This window comes from Psittacula echo (genome assembly GCF_963264785.1).
Source record: "Psittacula echo genome assembly, chromosome: 12".
Classification (NCBI taxonomy): Eukaryota; Metazoa; Chordata; class Aves; order Psittaciformes; family Psittacidae; genus Psittacula; species Psittacula echo.
This window is the reverse complement of record NC_137747.1, coordinates 7,997,203-8,016,494: the sequence shown is the minus strand read 5'-3', so window position 1 is coordinate 8,016,494 and position 19,292 is coordinate 7,997,203. Positions and strand designations below refer to the sequence as shown.

General features: G+C 47.1%; 1 protein-coding gene across 1 annotated transcript in view; it reads left to right on the top strand.

Moving 5' to 3' along the window:
* Positions 1 to 19,292, top strand: part of NKAIN4 (sodium/potassium transporting ATPase interacting 4) — a gene marked incomplete at its 3' end in the record, with an annotated part of 41,818 nt that overhangs the window by 16,674 nt on the left and 5,852 nt on the right. Inside the window, exons 2-4 of the mRNA XM_080627768.1 lie at positions 6,284 to 6,421; positions 6,891 to 6,971; positions 14,381 to 14,578. Coding sequence (XP_080483894.1) covers positions 6,284 to 6,421; positions 6,891 to 6,971; positions 14,381 to 14,578 — 417 coding nt within the window. The remainder of the gene's footprint in view (positions 1 to 6,283; positions 6,422 to 6,890; positions 6,972 to 14,380; positions 14,579 to 19,292) is intronic.

The following is a 19,292-nucleotide window of genomic DNA, read 5'->3' as shown; positions in this document are numbered from 1 at the left end:
CCCTGAGGTCTGAGCCCTGAGGTGGATGTGATCCAGGAAAACCAAACAGACCAGAGGCTGTGTACAGGGCACAGGCACATAACTGACCCTGACTTAGGCAACACAGGGTGATAATTGCACTGAAACATTCCTCCTCAGAAGCAGTCTTTTTCCTGGGAGCTGTATTCTTAGCACCATTCAGAAAGTCAGTGCTGGGCAACCTTTGGTTAGAGGTTATGAGGCAGGAGAGGAGCTGCCACACTTGTATGGGATGTGCCATTTGGTAGGGACCACAGACTCCCAACCCAACACTTGGAGTAAGAAGGTACAAGAGGTCTGTGTGTATGACTGCTGGTGCATAGCCCACAGCTTCAGCTGAGTGAGGCTGGTGGCTGTATGTGATGTACCAGGAAACCTCAGTCCTGCTGAAGCTGGAGCCTCAACTCCAGACACAAACAAACAGGCTTCTGCACTGCTTCAGTGCCAGTCTCATCCCTTCTGTTCAGCAATGATTGTGCCTTTCCTGGAATGCTAAGCAGCATTCGGGTGTGTGGGACTGAGTCATGACATATCTTTGCAGCTCGGATGCTTCCGAAAAGCATCAGCAGCAGAAAGCAAAGGGATCAAGCTCAAAGCAGTGGCACTCCTGGGAGCTTCGTTGCCAACACACAGAATGATGCCAGGAGGGGAGAATCCAGAGCACAAAGGTGCCAGACCAGGGGGGATGAGGAGGTGATGGCTCAGTGTCACTGTTTAACAGCAGGATGCCTCGGGCTCCAACAGAGAAGTTGTGCTGAACCACACAGAAGGGTTAAGTCTGCCCAGGCTCTGCACAGGATGGTACTGGGGTGGGAGCAGTGCTGATCCTTACCTATGGCATGGTGCAATCTGAAAGCTGTGTTTGCTGCAGCATAACACCCTGCAGCAGGGAGCAAGCTGATATGCGGCTCACACCATCAACAGGGACTTCTTCAGCTGCCTTCTGGGGGCCTTTGGTGGGCACTGGTCTTCCAGGCCATGCAGTGACCAGAATTTGCTTCTGAAACATAAATGATTTAAAGAGATGAGATCTGCTGTTGGAGGCCTCTCTAGTGTCTGTGTGAATAGAAGGGGTTTCAGCAGCTTCTGGGGAGAAAACAGACCAAACTGAGCAGAGAATGGGGCTTATTGTATCCAGTGGCCAGAGTGACCAGAGATGTCTGAGAGACAAAGTGACAAACAGAGACCTCCTGTGCAATTAGTCTCTTGACCTCTGTGCTTCGTTGAGGGATGCCGGGAAAGGAGCTGTGGATCACAGGGCCCCAAGGAAGGTTTCCTTGACAACACTTGCTGAAGAAAAATGAGATCTCATGAATGCAATGGGTACTGGCATGCGAGGTGCTGACTATGGAAGAGACAAGGACGTGGCACACAATGAGCCCCTCGGCTAGGGGGGGTGTGAAGTAGTGGCTCAGCAAACTGCTTTTCCAGATCAACTTAATTAAACAGCTATTACAACCATTGATATTTATTTAGAAACGCAGCCACTGTGGTAAGAGAGGACTTGCTGTTGAATAACTTTTCTACCCACAAAAGCTTCTCTACCTTGAATAAGCACTGGCACAAGACGGAATTTGCTGCTTAGTGCTGATAGTTCCACCGCACTGCAGCTCGGGGTTAGGATTCTTTAGGTTGTTCCACCATTTACAAATGCAAAGCAATGGTATAGAAAGATTATGAATAATACATCACAATCATCACCATAATCTATTTATAATATGGCATAATATTACCAATAATACCAACCCAGTAACAATAATAAACAGAGCATGCAGGTGGTTGGTGTGGCAAAACTTTAACTGTATGGAAGAACCAGAAGTAAAGATATTTGTGTTCAAAACCTAAATAGATACAGTTTTTAAATGATGCATTTGAGACTTTTTCATTTCTTCCTGCTGTTTCAACCAGTGGGATTTAAGTTTCGTCCTTAGATGGTGTCTCATAGGAATAAGAGAACTATGACTGTCCTGAGCTCAAGCCAGGACCCATTGCATGGCCAAAATACCTCGGGAAATCAGTGCAAGCTTTTCCTCAAGAAAAGCCCCGTGACCTCTCTCAGGGAAAGTCTTGGCTGCTCCGATGGTGTTTGCACAGGACACCGACAAAGAGCATCTGCTTAAAAAGCAAAGCCAGTTGGCAGGAAATCAAAGGCTGAATCAAGGCATCGGGAAGCAGCATTGCAGGAGCGCGGTGGTGACCAAGGGCTGGAGCTGAGGCTCTTCCTCAGTTCAGGCTGGAGAGAAAGTAAATACAGGGAGTTAAGCTGCACATCTTGTCTGTGCTGTAGCTGTAGGTACGCACACAGAAGTCCAAGGCGGCTGTGTATGCCACTAAACAAGGGCAGTGCAGGAGCTGGAGCAGCCTGTGAGGGTATACGTCCTTAGAGTGGGGAGAGGCAAGGAGGAGCAAAATTGTTTTCAAGTTGGGTTTTTATAGGCCAAGTGGAAAATTGTCTCAGTTTTGGGGTGAAAAGAGTTTTTCTTCTTGTTTTTTTTTTTGCAGTAGGTGCAGCCTTTCCCATTTACTCCTTTTATTCCACACTTGAAAACTTATTTCTAAGGAATCCCTTATTAAAGCTGAACTTCAAAAGGGTAAAAGCAGGTTTGCTTGCACATGGACGTGTGTGTGCATGTAGGCAGGACATCTTTGCCTAGCTGTACCTGTCCCTGGGCTTTCTGAGCATCCGTCCTGCATCTGTCCGAGTCATGTCAACATCCAGAGAGTGATATTTGTTATTCTGTGTCCCAACTGATTTCAGAACTGCAGTGAAAGACACAGATCCAAGCCAAATAAGATTAAAGGCTTTAAAAGCTTAATAAACTAAGAAGAGCAAATCTAGCTGATAACATGGCCTTGATAGTGGGCTGTAAAGGACAGGGAGGTAAAGAACTGCGGGTAGCAGACTTGTTTCTCAGCATCCCTCTTCCTTAGCAGTACGGAGGCACAAGGGGAATGGGTTGAACTCTCCCCCTTATCAGCATGACAGGAGACAAAGATGAGAGGGGATAGAAAACATTTGAGGGGCTAGAATTCACAAAGCACCCTAGTTGAATCCCCTCAGAATGTCCTGCTGGTGCCAACAGTGACACTGTCCTGCCAGAGCCATGGGAAACACAACTGGGATGATTTGAACCTCCCAACAAGAAACTGTTCCACATTTTGAGATGTTTTCTAAGACCATTTACCTATTCTGCAATGGGCTCCATCAGGCAATGCTCCCCTCCAGGTACAGCTTCCCACTGTGGTGAAGTTTTAATGGTGTAAAGACCTTGAGCACGTCCTGCCATGCTGGCTTACAAAGCCTTTCCTTGCTCATTGTGAGCTAAGTGATACACTCCGTCAACTGCAGAACATCATCTCTGCCTTTCTTATCTTTCCCAGCCATATAAATGAATGATAGCCCAACAGAGAGCTTTGCCTTGTTCAGTTTGCCTGGCTAACAATTGTTTCACATGGTTCTTTGCTATTGTGGTTTCACTCAGATCAGCAGAAACGTGGTTTATTTCAAGAGAGGGAAGTCTGCCACAACTATTATGAGTTTAGTACCGCAACAAATCATTTCATTTCAAGAATGAAAGGTAAAAATGTTCTATGGGCTGGAGAAGCAAAAGGAGTAGAAGGAATCCTGCTTTTAATGAGAATGGTCATAAAGAAGAAAAATGTGTCCTCCCTGATGGAAAGGGCCTGTCAGGTTTGGATGGGTTGAAACCTGTGCCACAATCTGCAAAATTTCTCTTTACAAGCAATCTCTCTAGAATATAATAGGCTTTCTCAATGGAGTGGTGTGAATCATCATAAAGAATGCTACAGCACGGATATTACTCTGCAGAGACTTTTCAGCAGCAGCAAGAGATGGCATTTCCCTGCTCAACAAGAGGGATCCAAGAGAGGTTCAGTACGAGGGCACAGATGTATCAGTACCCATCAGCAGGGCAAGCCCTGCCCCTGCCATTTCTGAGCCATACTGAAGGCATCAGAACTGAAGGGTACCACCATGTTCTTCACATCCCAACCCCAAACTGAGGAGGCTCTGGTGGCAAATACCCATTTGTGAGAAGAAAACACTTCTCACAAACATGGATGTCCTGATTGTGGAGTGGGAAAACTCATGGCAGAAGGCATGGGTAGGAAGGGTCTGTCTTTATCCTCCTTTTCAGGGCCTAAAGGCCAGAAGCAACACTGAGCACAGATAACCAGAGGGTGTTATCTCCATGGAACACCCCCATTGTGTCCCCCCAGCTAACTGATGCTCTGTGGTGCTGGCTTTTGGACACAGACTCCCATGTTAACATAACACACAAAGCCAATTAGATGCCTGATGGGATGAAGCGGTCACAGCCAAGTGACCCATTGCCAGCCAGTCAGGAGGCAAAATGTCCAGATATCATTAAGGTATGTGCCTTAATCCCCTCCTGAGAGATTAAGCATTTAACCTATTACTGCTGTTTCTGATGAGATACAGCAGCTCTCCTGTGCTAGGGGTGGGCGGCGGGGAGAGCAGCTCGGGTGCTGAAATGAGCAGTGCTTGCCCCATTCCAGCCTCACATCTGGATGTGCAGCGCATCTCACAGCATCCTCCAGCTGGTTCAAATGGCTCAGAACAGGGCAGTGTGTGTTGCTTCAAAGGGAAAACCAATTCCTTTGCAGAAGCGATGCGGTGACTGCCTCCATTCCCTCCTTGCTCTCTCTGCCTCCCTTTGCCTGTGAAGATGGATGTCAGACAGGGAAAGCTGTGTCCCACTGCCCTGATTGATCTTCCTTAGCCCAGGCTGCTATACATGTCTTTGAAATACAGATTCTGGCTGAACTTCCAATGTGTTGTTGAGAATTGCAATACCTTCCTAGCCCAAGAGAGGACTGGAGGTGATTTCCCCACTGATCTAGGAAGAAGGAGGAATAATGGTTATTTAACAGATGTGACTCCCCTCATCGTGTGGCTTGACTGGGACCTGCAACCACTCGCATCCATAAATGCTTTAGGCCATTAAAGAAGCTCCGGTGCTTGCTCCACAGCTGCCCTTTAAAAGCCAAGCGAGGAAAAGATGTCACATAGCTGACTGCACACAGCAGACTGGGATCACCCATGGTTAATGTCTAATTAGTAGTTAAATTAATATTGACTATCAATGGTAAATGGTAATGATTTCTGTAGGTGAAAATAAATATGAAATGTCATAGTACAATCTCAGTGTAGGACTATTGCCCTGCTCATTGCAGGGGATTGGAACTGGATGACCTTTAAAAGTCTCTTCCAACCCAAACTGCTCTGTGATTCTATGCTTCTCTGATAATTAAATACACCTTAAAACTTACCCTGGCAAAGAACCCTCCTGCTGTGCACTGGCTGGTCAATGAAGGGGGGGTTGTTTGCACTGTGTTAGTGAAGACAGGCAAAGAGGAGATCTCTGTGTGTAAGGCTGGGCACCGGGGAAAATCCTACAGGAATGGTTTTGCCCCCTTTACTCCCTGTTCCTCCTATAGACATGGTATTTAAAGGCGGTGGGGATGTAAAGGCAACAATGAAATTCCATGTTTCTTATGCTCTTTCAGCTGTGTGTGTAACACAGCGGTTTAGATCCAGTGACCAGGTGTTGCCTGATGCGCAGACGATGGCTAGAGATGAAATCCACATCTTTATGCAAATAGGATTTCAAAATCAGGCCCAGCACTTTAACAGCAATGGAGTTTTATTTCTAGAACATGGTATTAGCCTGGAATCGTGTTGTTAGTGCTGGAGAACCAGCCTGTCCTGGAAAACTGGTGTGTGTGCAGAATTTCTTTACTGGATGGCAGCATTTTCTATGGGGTGAAGGTGGAGGAGACAGTTTCCTCCTTGCTCTGACTTTGATGGATGTGTGCTGGAGAGCAGAAACATGAGAGGTGTCAGGAATGATGGAGCGATGCTGAAGGCTTTGACAAATGAGCTCTTGAAAGCCCTATTGCTGCTATTTCAGTGTTATCAACCATCTGCTCACCTCTGCTCACTGCCAGGGCCACCTCCCCATTGCAAAGTGCACAGGACACTGGAACTAAGTTAGATGCCTTAGCATCCCCGTTGGAGGAGAGGGGTTGAGTAAAAAGTGGAAGGGGGGGCATGTACACACATGTTCTGTCCTACTGACCTGGTTCATAGGAAGCAAATTGCTTTGGAATGGAGTGACATCTTCAGCAGCTGCAGTGATTTGCTCAGGGAGCCTGTCACAACCTTGAGAATAAACAGCATGAGTCCAGAAGCTGTAAATCTCCTTTTCCTTCTCCCTTCCAGCTTGCTGCATTAGAGAGGCAAGTGTTCGATTTCCTGGGATACCAGTGGGCCCCTATTCTAGCCAACTTCCTTCACATCATCATCGTTATCCTCGGCCTGTTTGGCACTATTCAATACAGACCTCGCTACATAGTGGTGGTAAGTAACGCTTGTTTTGTTCAGAGCCATTCACACAGCCTTTGCTCTGATGGGATACAGCATGTGACGAGGAACTGAGTAAAGCCCTTGGAAAACCAGGCACTAACACTGCAAACAGTAGCAGGAGGTGCCTGGCTGTGCTCAGGAACACACTCTTCGCTGCACTGCACTTTCACTATAGTTACATCTAACATGGAAAATTATTAGTGGTACCAAAGTAACACCAAGACACTGCTAGATGCTGCACAAATGCATGGCAGGAGCTCTTCCATGCCCTCCAAATCTCCACCCCTGCATCTGTAATCAGGCGAAGGACCATCTGCATACAGGAAACAAATAAAGGAAGAGAACAGGATTGCAGTGCTGGCTCAGGGCATTTAACAACCCTCAGCTAGATCACATATAGATAAACTAATGCCAGTGACTTCCTGATGTTTACTGCGTCTCTCTGTCCCCCCTTTCTTTTTAGTATGCTATCTGGACTGCAGTTTGGGTCACCTGGAACATCTTCATCATCTGCTTTTACTTAGAAGTGGGAGGGCTCTCAAAGGTGAGTAGATATGATGTGGATGAGTGGCCTGGGTTAGCACCAAGGGCAACGGAGCTTGGCTGTGAGGTAGTGGAGGTGTGATGCATCTCCTCTGGATGTGGCCTCCGAGGTGTTGTGGTTTCCCTGTCTTAATTCTTCCTTCTTAAATCCAGTGGTATTTATGCATGGCTGTTGGCCAGGGGTGTTGTGTGTTAATCTGTGAAGCTCTTTGAAGACTGGCTAAGCCAGGTATTGCTGTCTGCTTAATGAGGGCTGAGCCAGAAATAATACAAATGGGAGGCAGGCCCTAAATTAAGCCTGGGCTGCAAGCAATGAATTACCAAGTGTTGCTGGAGCTTAGCAGACTCGGAGTGAATACAGGCTACAGGTTCATTTTGGAGCACTCTACATTTGGCCTAAATTCCAAGGTCATAAATCTAAGTTGCAGTCATAATTGGAACTGCACTATGGTTTTTTTTATCAGGCAGACAGCAAGTCATGAGTGACAGCAGAAATCCTTTGCAGATAAGAAAATGTAACTTCCTAAGTCCTCAATTAATCTCCATTTCCCCTCTCAGTTATCCATGGGAAGATTGAGGGAGTTCTTGCCCAAAACAGTGATTGCTGATGGTGTAAAAGCTCAGCTTGAGAGCATCTCGGTGGTGGCTGTGACCAGATGAAAAAGAACTTTATATAACTATTTAAACACTCCCTTTTGCTTGATAACCTGCTCTGGGAGCTTCTCTGACAGCCATGGTTTGCTTCCAGCCAGCTGATCACTTGAGCTCCCTAACCCCAACCTGCCCTACAACACATTGATTGCTGTTCTGCACTTCAAACAGCACAGCAACCCCCACTTTCCCTGCTACAGAGGAGCTTCAACTCATAACCTCACTGTGTGCTGTGGCTTGTTTTAGCAAAGCCAGCACATCATAGAATCTTTATTTAGCCCCACAGGACGACACTTGTGACTGGGGACTGTTTTGTATAATAGAATTGGGCTGCAGTGTACATTGTTATTGACTCAGTGGATTTCCCTCTAGAGCTGCAATGAGAAATTCATGCTGTTAGTTTGGTGGCAGCTGGCAAAGACAACAGAGTGGTTGTGTTTTACAGCCTGGCCTCTGTTCCTACTGAGTTACTTTCATTTAGAAAGGCTGTCTTGTAAGAAAACCACATGATGCTGCTTTCTCTTCTCTTCTCCCCTTTAAATGAAGATATTTGGGTCTTTGTAATGGCAAAACAAAACCTGACCTCCACATGAGAACAAAAGATACGCCTGAAACAGGAATTCAGGTTTCTGTAGGACAGTTGGTGCTTTGCAGGCTGGGCTCAGGGGTAGCATTGCCTCATCTCTGGAAACCTGATCCAAAGGCAGAGTCTTATTGATCTTGGTCTTGGGATCAGACCCCAGAAGGACACCTGGGCTTGGATGAGCAAGTGTTGGGCAGGCTCTTGGAGGAGGCAAGGGCAGAGTAGTATGAGCCAGGGGGTTATGGCAGCAGCGCTGCAGAGGAGAGGAACCTCTGTGTGCCCTCGGGGGCCTTGGGATGAAGCTGTCCTTTGGTTCCTAATAGGAAATCAAAGTCAAAGCTTGTGATTAGCTTGGCAGTGAGCAGGCCGATTGCACATGTTAGAAGAGCGGCTTTGGTGCAGTGAGGCTGATGGAGCTGGTCAGGTAACACTAACTCATCATAAGCTATTAGACTAGTGAATATGCTGGGGAACGTTTTGGACAGGGCTGTGTTCTCATGCCAGTCCCTTAAAGGGCTGATGGCTTTGGGGAAGGTCTTTGGTTGCTCTTTCCCCTGTGATTCCTGGTGAGCCTATGGGAGAGTAACATTCCCACCAGCCCTGTGCCCACCCCTCTGTACTCCTGACAAGGGCAGCCTGCTGGGGAGGTCTCTGTCAGCTAATTCATAACGACAAACACAGGCATGGCAGTGAGCTAGAAAGAATGGAGTTTGTTAACTTTGCTGGTGACAGCCCAGTGCAACTGGGACAGGTCATAACTCAGCTGGGGGGAGAACGAGGAGAAAGGATTCAAGTTATAACCACTTGTTATAACTATCATGAGTTACTGTAATTGAAAGGGAAAATGCTCTGTGAATCTGTTCTCTGCTTCTTGAAAGAGCTAAACTGACCTGATTTCTATCTTTCTATCCTGCCACTTTTAGCTTGCAATCTTTTCTTGGTAGGAATAGGAGTATGAAGTATGGCACAGCAGAACTTCATTAGGTGGCCAAAGACAAATGGATCAGCCTAAGTGTCTAAGCAAGCACCTCCCTGCTGCTGCAAGGGCCTCCCTAAGCACGCAGCCCATGCCAGCTTTCCTGTGAGTGCTTTGCCAATGAGCAGGCAAGAGCTACAGCAATCTGGATCTGAAGGGCTGCTGCTCAGCACTGGCAGAGGGATGGGGATGTGCCTCTGAGTGGCTCTTGGCAGTGTTTCCTTGCTCTGCTCATGCTTCCAAGCACACTTGCAGTATGTAGGGGAAATGCAGGCTCTCTGGACATGCTGTACCACTGCTCTGTGCTGGGGCTTACAGCTGAACTTCCACATTGCTCCTCCTCTGCTCTGTTCTCCCCTCTTTCCTCTTTATCCATCTGGCCATTTGATGAGCTGAATTGTCGGGAGCTCTCTCTGAAGTTTCTAGGCTGTGCTTGAAATAACATGTTAAGCTTCCCCCTGTGTACTCGAGTGTGAAACAGTCCCCCCTGCACCCCCCAGTCTGAGTTCATTATTAAAATCCTACTGTTAAGACATATGAGCATCTGTCTGTCCAGCTGCCACGCGACTGCCTCCGCATCGTGGACTTGAGAAACGTTCCAAGAGGTTTGTGTTGTGTATTTCAATGTATTCCTTTGTCTTTTCCCTCTGGAATTACTCATCTTGGAATGGTGATTTGGTTTTCTTTTACCTTCCCTTTATATTCTTTCTTGTCTACGCAGTGCTTTGATCTGAATCCAGAGCCGTGGTGGTGGTCAAAATCCTCTCTTGAAATGGAAGCAGCTCTTATTAGTCAAGTAGGGGGTTATTTGTATTCCAGAGGATCTGGACGGCATCTTGGGATGCCTTTGTACCTGGAGAAAGTACTGTGATAAATGCATGTGTAGTTACAACTGTTCCTCAACTCCATCTAAATTTAGGCACTGGAAGCCTGGGATTTGGCCTTTAAATACCATGGCATTGTCACCGAGCCTGCTGAGACAAAGAAATCACTGCTCTGTTGTCTCAGGCGATACAGCTATCCAACACATGGCTGAAAGAGAAACATTTTCTTTCCTATTATGATAAGAAATGTTTCCAACTGAAAAGATTTCAGATGATTTTGCTGTCAGGCCCTGGGGGCTCCCATACAGGGTTCAGTTTGTTTCAGAGCTCTTTTAGTGCTGGCTTGCTTTATATAACTAAGGCAATTCAGGGGGAGGTGGTTCAGAAGGCTGTTAACACCAAGAAACAAACCCATCTCTGGTGGTGCCCCTTAGAAAATCATTTCAGCACAGCTTTCAGAGAGCTGTTTTAGCAAAGGCACACAACTGGCTCTGTGGGTGTCAGAGGTAGGTGTGAGTTTCCTCATGGGACACAGTGCGATGAGGCTGGGAGTGGAAAATAGGCTCCATAAAATGCAGGTTTAGTGCTGCAGTCTTCCTTCCCATGTTGCTGGCAAATGGATGGCAACCCGGTGCTACAGCAGTTTGGAGCGGTATGTGATTTCAACATGCCCCGGAGAAGGAGCTCACACCGCTCTTTGCTCATGTTTCTCTTCAGGCTGAAGGTTAAGGAGGAAGTGCTAGCCCTGCAAATAGCCTGTTAAGAAACCAGGGGGAGCGTAGTTACACACAGATCGCACTCTCCCAACCGCAGGGCTTGCTCACTTCTGGGACTGATTAACATCTCCCAAGCCTCCTACTGCTCTGGGGAGGATTAATGTGTTTGGACTTCAAATGTGTTGTAGAAAGGTTTTGGGAAACTGCTGTTCGCTGAACTTCCTTCCAACAGGTTCTTTTCTCCTGATTTCAGTGTGTCTGTTCCATGGTTTCACTTCTCTTCATCTCCAACAAAGGAAGCTGTCAAACCATAGGAGACATCTGGGCATTGTTTTCCCAGTCTCCCAGCAAACACTGAGCAACTGGAGGTCCATTAAGTGATCTCCCTGAATGCTCTTTTATTGTACCCCATCAGCACAGGTATCAGCACAGGGGACTGGAGCACCTCCCGTATGAAGAGAGGCTGAGAAAGTTGGGGCTGTTCAGCCTGGAGAGGAGAAGGCTGCATGGAGACCTCAGAGCAGCTTCCAGTATCTGAAGGGGGCCTACAAGGATGCTGGGGAGGGACTCTTCATCAGGGACTGTAGTGACAGGACAAGGGGTAACGGGTTCAAACTTAAACAGGGGAAGTTTAGATTGGATATAAGGAAGAAGTTCTTTACTGTGAGGGTGGTGAGGCACTGGAATGGGTTGCCCAGGGAGGTTGTGAATGCTTCATCCTTGGCTGTGTTCAAGGCCAGGTTGGATGAGGCCTCGGGTGGCATGGTTTAGTGTGAGGTGTCCCTGCACATGGCAGGGGTTTGGAACTGGATGATCTTAAGGTCCCTTCCAACCCTAACTATTCTATGAGTCTATGATCTCCTGAGGAAATCCAGCCAGGAATGGCATTACTTGTGTTGAGACCCTTTCATCCATGTGCCCTGCAGTGCTCCAGCCACATGCTTGTTCAGGAAAGTGCCTTTGTGGACTTGAGGGCATCCACAACCCCAGTGTGCAATCAGTGTTCATTTTACATCTGTGAGATGGATGGCTCATGTGTGTGAATCCAAATGTGCTCAGTTTTTCCAATCTGTTCTGAAGTATATATATATATATATTTATATATATATATATGTGAAGTTGGTGCAGAGCTGGAGCATGATTGTAGGTAAAAAGCCATAAGTGCTGGTTAGGACCTACTGTTCCTCCTCTTGCCCACCTCCAGCCCAGCACTGGCTCTGCTTTTCCAGGCTTAACTCCCAAGCAAGTTCAGCTCCTGCAGCAAAGTTAAGCCAGAGCCAATTCCATAAGGACTGACAAAAGGGAAGCTCAGGAAGGAAAACAGCCTGTTTCTGACTTTGCCAAATACACATGGATGCCTCTGTAAGGAGCAGAGAAGGCACTGAAGGGGTTCTGTGCATAAGTGAAGCAGAAGGTTTGAGAAGGCACCATCTGTGAGCTGGGAGAGGGAAGCCCTGGGGACTGAGGTTAAGAGGAGATGCTGCAGTGCCCTGTGGAACAGCTTGCTTTCTGTGCTAATTGGGGGAAGCCCCAGGCAAAGAGACAGGAATTGAGTCTCCCATAACCAAAATGGCTTGTGAGAGGGAGAAGAACACAGCAGACTGGAGAGCTGGCTGGCTCCAGGAGGAAAAGCTTTTGCTGGGGAAGATCTATGTGTCTCAGAACATGCAAACTTGGGAGAGAAAGAATGAGCTTTGCAGAAAAGATGGGGTTTGGTGGGTATGTGAGACATCTGTGGGCCACGGAAGAGCGATGCCAGCAGAAGGGGCAAGCCAAAGGCTCCTCTGCCAAAACTGGGAGAAGCTGGAAGAGGAAACTGTCTCCAGAAATTAAGCTGGTGCAGCACCTTGCACTGTGTGCATTGTCCTGTAGCTGCTGGGCTAATAATGATCCCCTTTAAAATGCACTCAGCTCCCTTTAAACTCCCAACTGCTAATAGAGTTCTCCCTATTGTCTTTGCTAATTCAGACTGCTTTTGCACTGGTGCCACACTTCATCTCTGTGCCCTCCTCCATGTAAAGCACATCCCATCTGTTGTGCTGATTGTGTCAGGAGTTTGGCAGCTGCCTTCTCACTTAATTGTCCACATTTCTTAACATGTGCTTCCTGCAGCAGATTTGAATCACAGCTCTGCAAAGTGGTTTGGAGTAACTGTGGTGGAGTGGAGGCACCTACACAATGTGCATAGCGGGGCAGTTGGTTGCTATTCACAGGTTTTCTGCTCTTGTAACTCAAGCTTGTCCCTGGATACCAATGGGGACTGAGCAGAGTGTATCTGCAGCACTACCTGGCGAGGTTCCCTGTGCTGGTTGCAGAGCCAAGTCCTCTCCAGGGGGTAATTTGGAGCAGGAGCCTGGATCAGATGCCCTGAATCTGTTTTTCCCTCTTGATTCTACTGGGAGCTGAGGCAAAGGAGCTGCCACATGAGGTTTCTTTCCCATGTTAGGAAGTGTGAATACCCCAAGTTCTGACTGGTGCTGGGCTGGGAGATGCTTCTTACCATCCCTGGCAGTGTTCAAAGCCAGGTTGGACAGGGCTTGGAGCACCCTGCTCTAGTGGAAGGTGTCCCTGCCCATGGCAGGGGTTGGAACTGGATGAGTTTTAAGGTCCCTTCAACCCAAACCATTGTAGGATTCTTTCCCACAGGGAGTGTGTAAGACCCAGGCATGAACTGTGTGAAGTAGTATATGGATATGTGCTAAAACTTTCAGTAATGGTTAGAGGGGTTGTGTATATCCAGTACCTATTTGTACTCTGTAGAGACACATAGAATTTTATAATCTATCCTTCAGAATCAACCTTCCAACCCCTGGCTTTGCTTTGTGGACAAAAGGGGTCCTTGATTCCACATCAAAGTGACCCGAGAGAACTACTGAGGCACCCAGCACTTAGCACTCCTCTGTGAAGCGATGCTGCTCAGCCTGTTTGTCTTTTACTGTCTGCAGGGAGGGCTCTGCCATGTCCTGTAAGCTCACAAAAGCTCTCCCAGGTGTTCCAGCCAGTCCTGTTCTTTTCTTAGGTGTGAGGAAAGTGTTGTCATTTTCCAATGACCTCGTTGCATGCCAAAGTCCTGTGGCATTTCACTGTGCAACCCCTGTGATGGCACAGTTTAAATGATTCAACTGGCAGAGATGAGAAGAGCAACACAAAGAGCCTCTCCCTGGGTAGGGATGATAAGGAATAGCTGGGGAAATGGTTGCAAGAAGCTGCAATCATCACTTTGAGGTCTGCCCTGCTGGGTAATGTGACCTGAGGCTGACTGTGTAAGATCAACAGGAGATGCAGAAGCACCATATGTGAAGAGTGTGGAAGGAAATTGGACAGAAATGGTACAGGAGCTTGTTAGATGTGCTAAAAGCTAAGAACAGAGGAAGATCTGTTGGGTTTTGAAACTCACTTTGGTGTTATGAAGTTCATATTCTTGAGTTCAGTGTTGAACCTGTGCTGGGAAGAGCATACCCACTGCACATGGTTCTGTGACAAGACACTTAGTGCTGCCCTGTTGACCGTTTTCTTCTGGATTTAATCTACCATACCTACAACTTGCATGTGTAGGAATCACTAGCAAAGTGGTTCCGCTGATTTAATATGACCTCCATCTGACAGCATGTCTGATGCTCTTGTAGTAAATGGAGTTCTCTTTGCAACTCTCCTCTTCAGGACAGTGAACTCTTGACATTCAACATTTCCCGGCACCAATCATGGTGGAGTGAAAATGGTCCTGGCTGTGTAAAGAAGGAGGCTTCAATGTCTGGCATCAAAGGGCTGGATGGCCATTCCTATATCTCTGTGATAGGCTGTGCCCTGGAGTACCGCTACATCGAAGTGATGCACAGCTCCTTCCAGATCCTGATCGCGGTGAGTACATCACTGAGAGCACTGCCGGGTACCACTTGTTCAGGAGATGCTGTTTGGCTGGGGGTATTTTTATCCAGGCACAGAGGCTGGCCCATATTTTCCACCCCATTCTGTATTATCTGATTGCAAAAGCCTCTGTTAAATGTTCTTTTTGTTTGTTCTCCTGTTCTCTCTTATGAACAATATTGCTGGAAAGAATTGGAAATGGACACCAGCAACCTAACACCTGAAGTAATGCACTACATGCAACCTTACAGTAACAAATCACTCTGTATCCCTGTTGTGTGGAAGTTCATGTTTTGAGGACAGATACCCTTCTGAAGAAGGACTGCTCTTACTCCACGTGAAGAGTGGCAGAGCACATATCTGCACATTTGCTGTGAAGAAATAAAAAGGCGAAGTTCCTTATCTCCAGAGAATGAAAGAAACTCTAAGGCAGCAGAAAGCAGTGTATTTTCTGCTGACACCCCAGATAGATGCACTAAATGTTTCCATCAACTTCCTTCATCAGTCTTCCAGAGGGTTTCTTAAGTGCTCTGCAGTAATTCAATGTCCTTAACGTTCGCTGTTCATTAAGTGCTTCTCACTTGTCTGTGAAATTAACTGAAACAGAATGTCCATGGTCCCCCTCCCTCCAGCTGCATTAGAGTCAGCAGCCCATGTCCTCCTAATCTGCTTTCGTTTGTTACTTCGTGGTGAATGACTTTAAGTACAAACGGACGTGGACTGGTGAAACGCTCACATTTCAGCTTTGGCTTAAAAAAGAAGGGTGACTTGCACTGACAAAATGCTGAAGGATAACAAATAGAGGAATTCCAAGCTTCTGGAGTGCCAAGTACTTCTCTGCACGTTTTTAATACAACTTTCCACTCTCTTGATCCTGCCTTTCCTATTAGCTGGGATGGTCTGTGTGACCCAGTGAACTGCAGGGAGAGGGAGAAGACTGCAACCCCTTTCTTGCCATGTCACACACGAGGCAGACAGAGAAGCTCCTGTTTCCTGAGTTGGATGGGCTCCCTGGCGTGTGTGCTGGCTGTTACTGTTTGGATAGTTCTCCTGCAGGGAAAATGATCTGCATTAAACTGTCAAGAGCTGCTTCAATGCATGTGTATGAGAAAGGCGCTTTTCACAGAGGGATGTAGTGACAGGACCAAAGGGGAATGGCTTTAACCTGCCAGAGGGGAGACTGAGATGAGCTCTTAGGCAGAAGCTCTTCCCTGTGAGGGTGCTGAGGCGCTGGCACAGGGTGCCCAGAGAAGCTGTGGCTGCCCCATCCCTGGCAGTGTTCAAGGCCAGGTTGGACACAGGGCCTTGGAGCAAGCTGCTCTAGTGGAAGGTGTCCCTGCCCGTGGCAGGGGTTGGAGCTGGAGGAGCTTTAAGATCTCTTCCAACCCAAAGCACTGTGATTCTCTCTATAATAAAGCCTGTTGTCTTGTCTAAAGGTCCAGACTTTTAAAGTGCAGAAGTATGTCACTATTAGCATTCTTCTGAATCACTGAGCACAATGGCGGAGCCCTAGTGCCCTAGGCTAGCGGTTCAGACAGCAAATGGTCCTGAGTTTGTTTGGAACAAACCTTTGTTTTATGGCAGGCTACTAACTTAAGCACATGGCCCTGAGCTAAGTGCTCACACTGATATATAGAAGCATCTCTGGGAGTGTTTTCTCCCTTGCTTCTTCCCAAAAGCACATGACAATATTCTTTGTGCATCTGCAAAACAACACAAAGGGCCAGATGGGGAGACAGAGGAGGCAGCTATAAGATAAAACACGATCTAGGTAACTATTGTCTCTCTCCTTCTAAGATTTAAGTTCCAGGTGGATTTCTGAATCCCAAAATAATGGAATGAGACTAAAATACTTGTATGCAACAAAGCCATATGGGCTGAGCTGTGCAGAGGGAACTCAATTTCTACCTGCAGTAAAGGTATTGAAACCCTAGGTCTGTAACTCCTGCTGGCTCTGAAATGCTCCTATAATTTTGGCAGGTAGTGGGAGAAACAGAGCTTTTCCTCCCTGCTTTGCTGAGGTAAGGAGCAGACAAACCTCTCTGCCTTCTCACTCAGACCTTGCCTGAGAAGAAGTCAGCCAGTTCTCTCCCTTTTTAGTCTCTGAGGGTCAAACTCTTTGATCCCTGCCAGTATCTCTTTCAGTTCTCTTTATCTCACGTTAAGGCAGATTTCATTACAGGCTGCTGTCCTCCCCGGAGCGCCTGGCGGGTGCTGTGCTGCAGACAGGCAGGGACACCAGATCGATAGTACAGAAACCACAACCACCAACCTGAAGGCTCAGGGGATGCAGAAAGGGACATGACCTACTTCCCTCCTTGTCTGCCACACATTTGAGACTGGAATAGTCAGTTCCCTGTTAAGAAGGGCAAGAGACAGGCACAATTGTGCTTTATGTAGTTTTAGTTTCCTTTGCCTCACGGTTTTAGAGGGTGTTGGTGTACGTGTGTGGCCGGGGGAGTGTTATTCTATTCCAGATACGGCAATGTGAAATCCATGCTCTTTATGCAGTGCCCAGCTGTGGACATTGTGGTTGTTTTCTGGAAATGCCAATTCCTTGAGGCTCTTGAGAAACTGTAGTGCATCATAGTGTGTACCTGGGGTAAGGCTCACTGAATACCATCCTGCATGCCAGAGGAGAAGGAAAGCAAACCTGAACCCATATGGTGAGCGCAGTGTTGGCTGTCATCCTGACTCCTACTGACTATAATATCCTGCTCCTGGGCATACATTTGAAGATACATAAGGTCTCCATCTGCTTTTGCTCAGAGCTTGTCTGTACTCCTTGCAGGCAAAAGCAACTCCTTTAATCTGGAATGCGATCAAACTTGGGCATATCAGTCACCGTGCATGATACAAGCAGCTGCAGGGCCAAGGATGAAAATCTTTCTCAGTGCTTTAGCATAGAGATTGTTGGAGGAAAAAGCTTAAGGTAACAACATCTTATAGTCTATACTGGTACAGAAATGTCACTGTAAAACTGGTCCTCCCAACCCAATTAGGAAATGCAACAGCAGCTACTTTGTCAAGAGAAGAAATCTGCTTTGTTTTTAGCTCAGCAAGGATTCATCTTGCATCTCCCTGACTTGCCAGCCAGCTGGGAGAGGAGTGATTTCTAGTTCTGCAATACCTGGCATAGCTCTGGGCTGTCCATATGGTAGTTCTGGGAGTGGGGAGGGTTGGGCATTTCCTGAGGCTCTATTGAATGGGATGGAAATTGGAAATGTCTTTCCAACAGAGAGAACTCATTGCCTGCCTGTCTGCTGTTTTCACTCAGACTGACAGGTTGGAAGGTTCCCAGGAAGGCGGCAGCACAAGGCTTGACAGCAGATGTTATGTGAGAAGCAATGTGCAAGTGATGCTTTGCTGTTGGCAGAGGCTAGATTTTCAGGGGTGGTAATTGCATCCGAAGAGTAAAGAAGGTGAAGGAATCAAAGGATTCTGATTGCCTCTTTTTAGCTGTCTGGTCACAGGAGCTCTCTCACAAGCTGCCTTTTTGCTTTCTTGCAGCAGAGATCTCTTCATTTTCCCCCTCTCACACTGAGCAGAGCACACACACTTCATTAGCACTGATTAGAAGTGAAACCTGGAATATACCTGCCCTGGAGGAGGAGACTCTGCACATATTCTCTGTGGTGGACAAACCAATGGCAGAGAGAAAAGGTGAAGAGCCCAGAATCTCCACTAGGACAGATGCAGACTAAAACTGAGATCTCACACAAGCAGCAGCACCTCCTGCTAAGCTTTGCCTTTCCATCCTTCGTGTACTGTGCACACTTGCAGCCAGTTGGTCCCTTTCTGTAGATCCTGCTGTAATTCAGCCTTTCTGGCTCCAGCACTTCAGTGATGCTGCTCTATGAACACTTTTCAACTCACTATTAAAAAGTTAACTTCAGATGACTGAGGGACACAGGGATTTATAGACTTATTTCCTCCTTCCCTTTGGGCACACTTGTCTCTTCCTGTCTTTCCTGCTGTTTATTTGCCTGCAGAATGCTTGGGACATCCCAGCTCTGTCCTTTATTGTTCATGTGTGTTCCCAGGCTGTCTGACAGACTGACTGAACACACCTGCCTACAACATGTGTTCCTAATAAAACCCTAAATCGGATACTTCTGCAGCCTGGAGGAAGCTGGTACTGAACACGCAGAACAAGTAAAGAAACAGCAGCACAGGCTAAAGCCCAGGGACATTCTTTGGGGAATTAGAGCAATAGCTTAGTGTCATTTTACATCACTGACGTTTTCCCTCCTCTTCCACCTCCCTTACAGAGCTTTGCAAAATCTAAGAGTTATTGCTATTTCCCTGGGACAGTAGAGCTTAAATCCTTCTTTCATACAGAAATCAGCAACCAAGTGGCACTTTGAGCAGGAGTGAAGTGACTGCTATATTCTTGGCCTCTGAAGCTTTCAGTTCTATCTTAATAACTGCTAAACTTGGTGATGTTGGGGGCTTGATACATCTTCATCAAGGATGCAGTCAGAAGGGAGCTGCTGGTGCCTCTTGGAGCCTGCCCATCCCGCATTCTAGCAACCCTTCCAGTGAAAATGAGTGGACAACAGGAGCAACATTTCTCCTCTGCAGCTCTATGCATAATTCACGCAGAAGATGAGACCTGGGGAGTCCCAGGAGTTCATTTCATCCCTGAGGTCATAGGTTTAGTTATAATTTAGGTCAGCCGCTCTAATGATGCAATTCATATTTATGT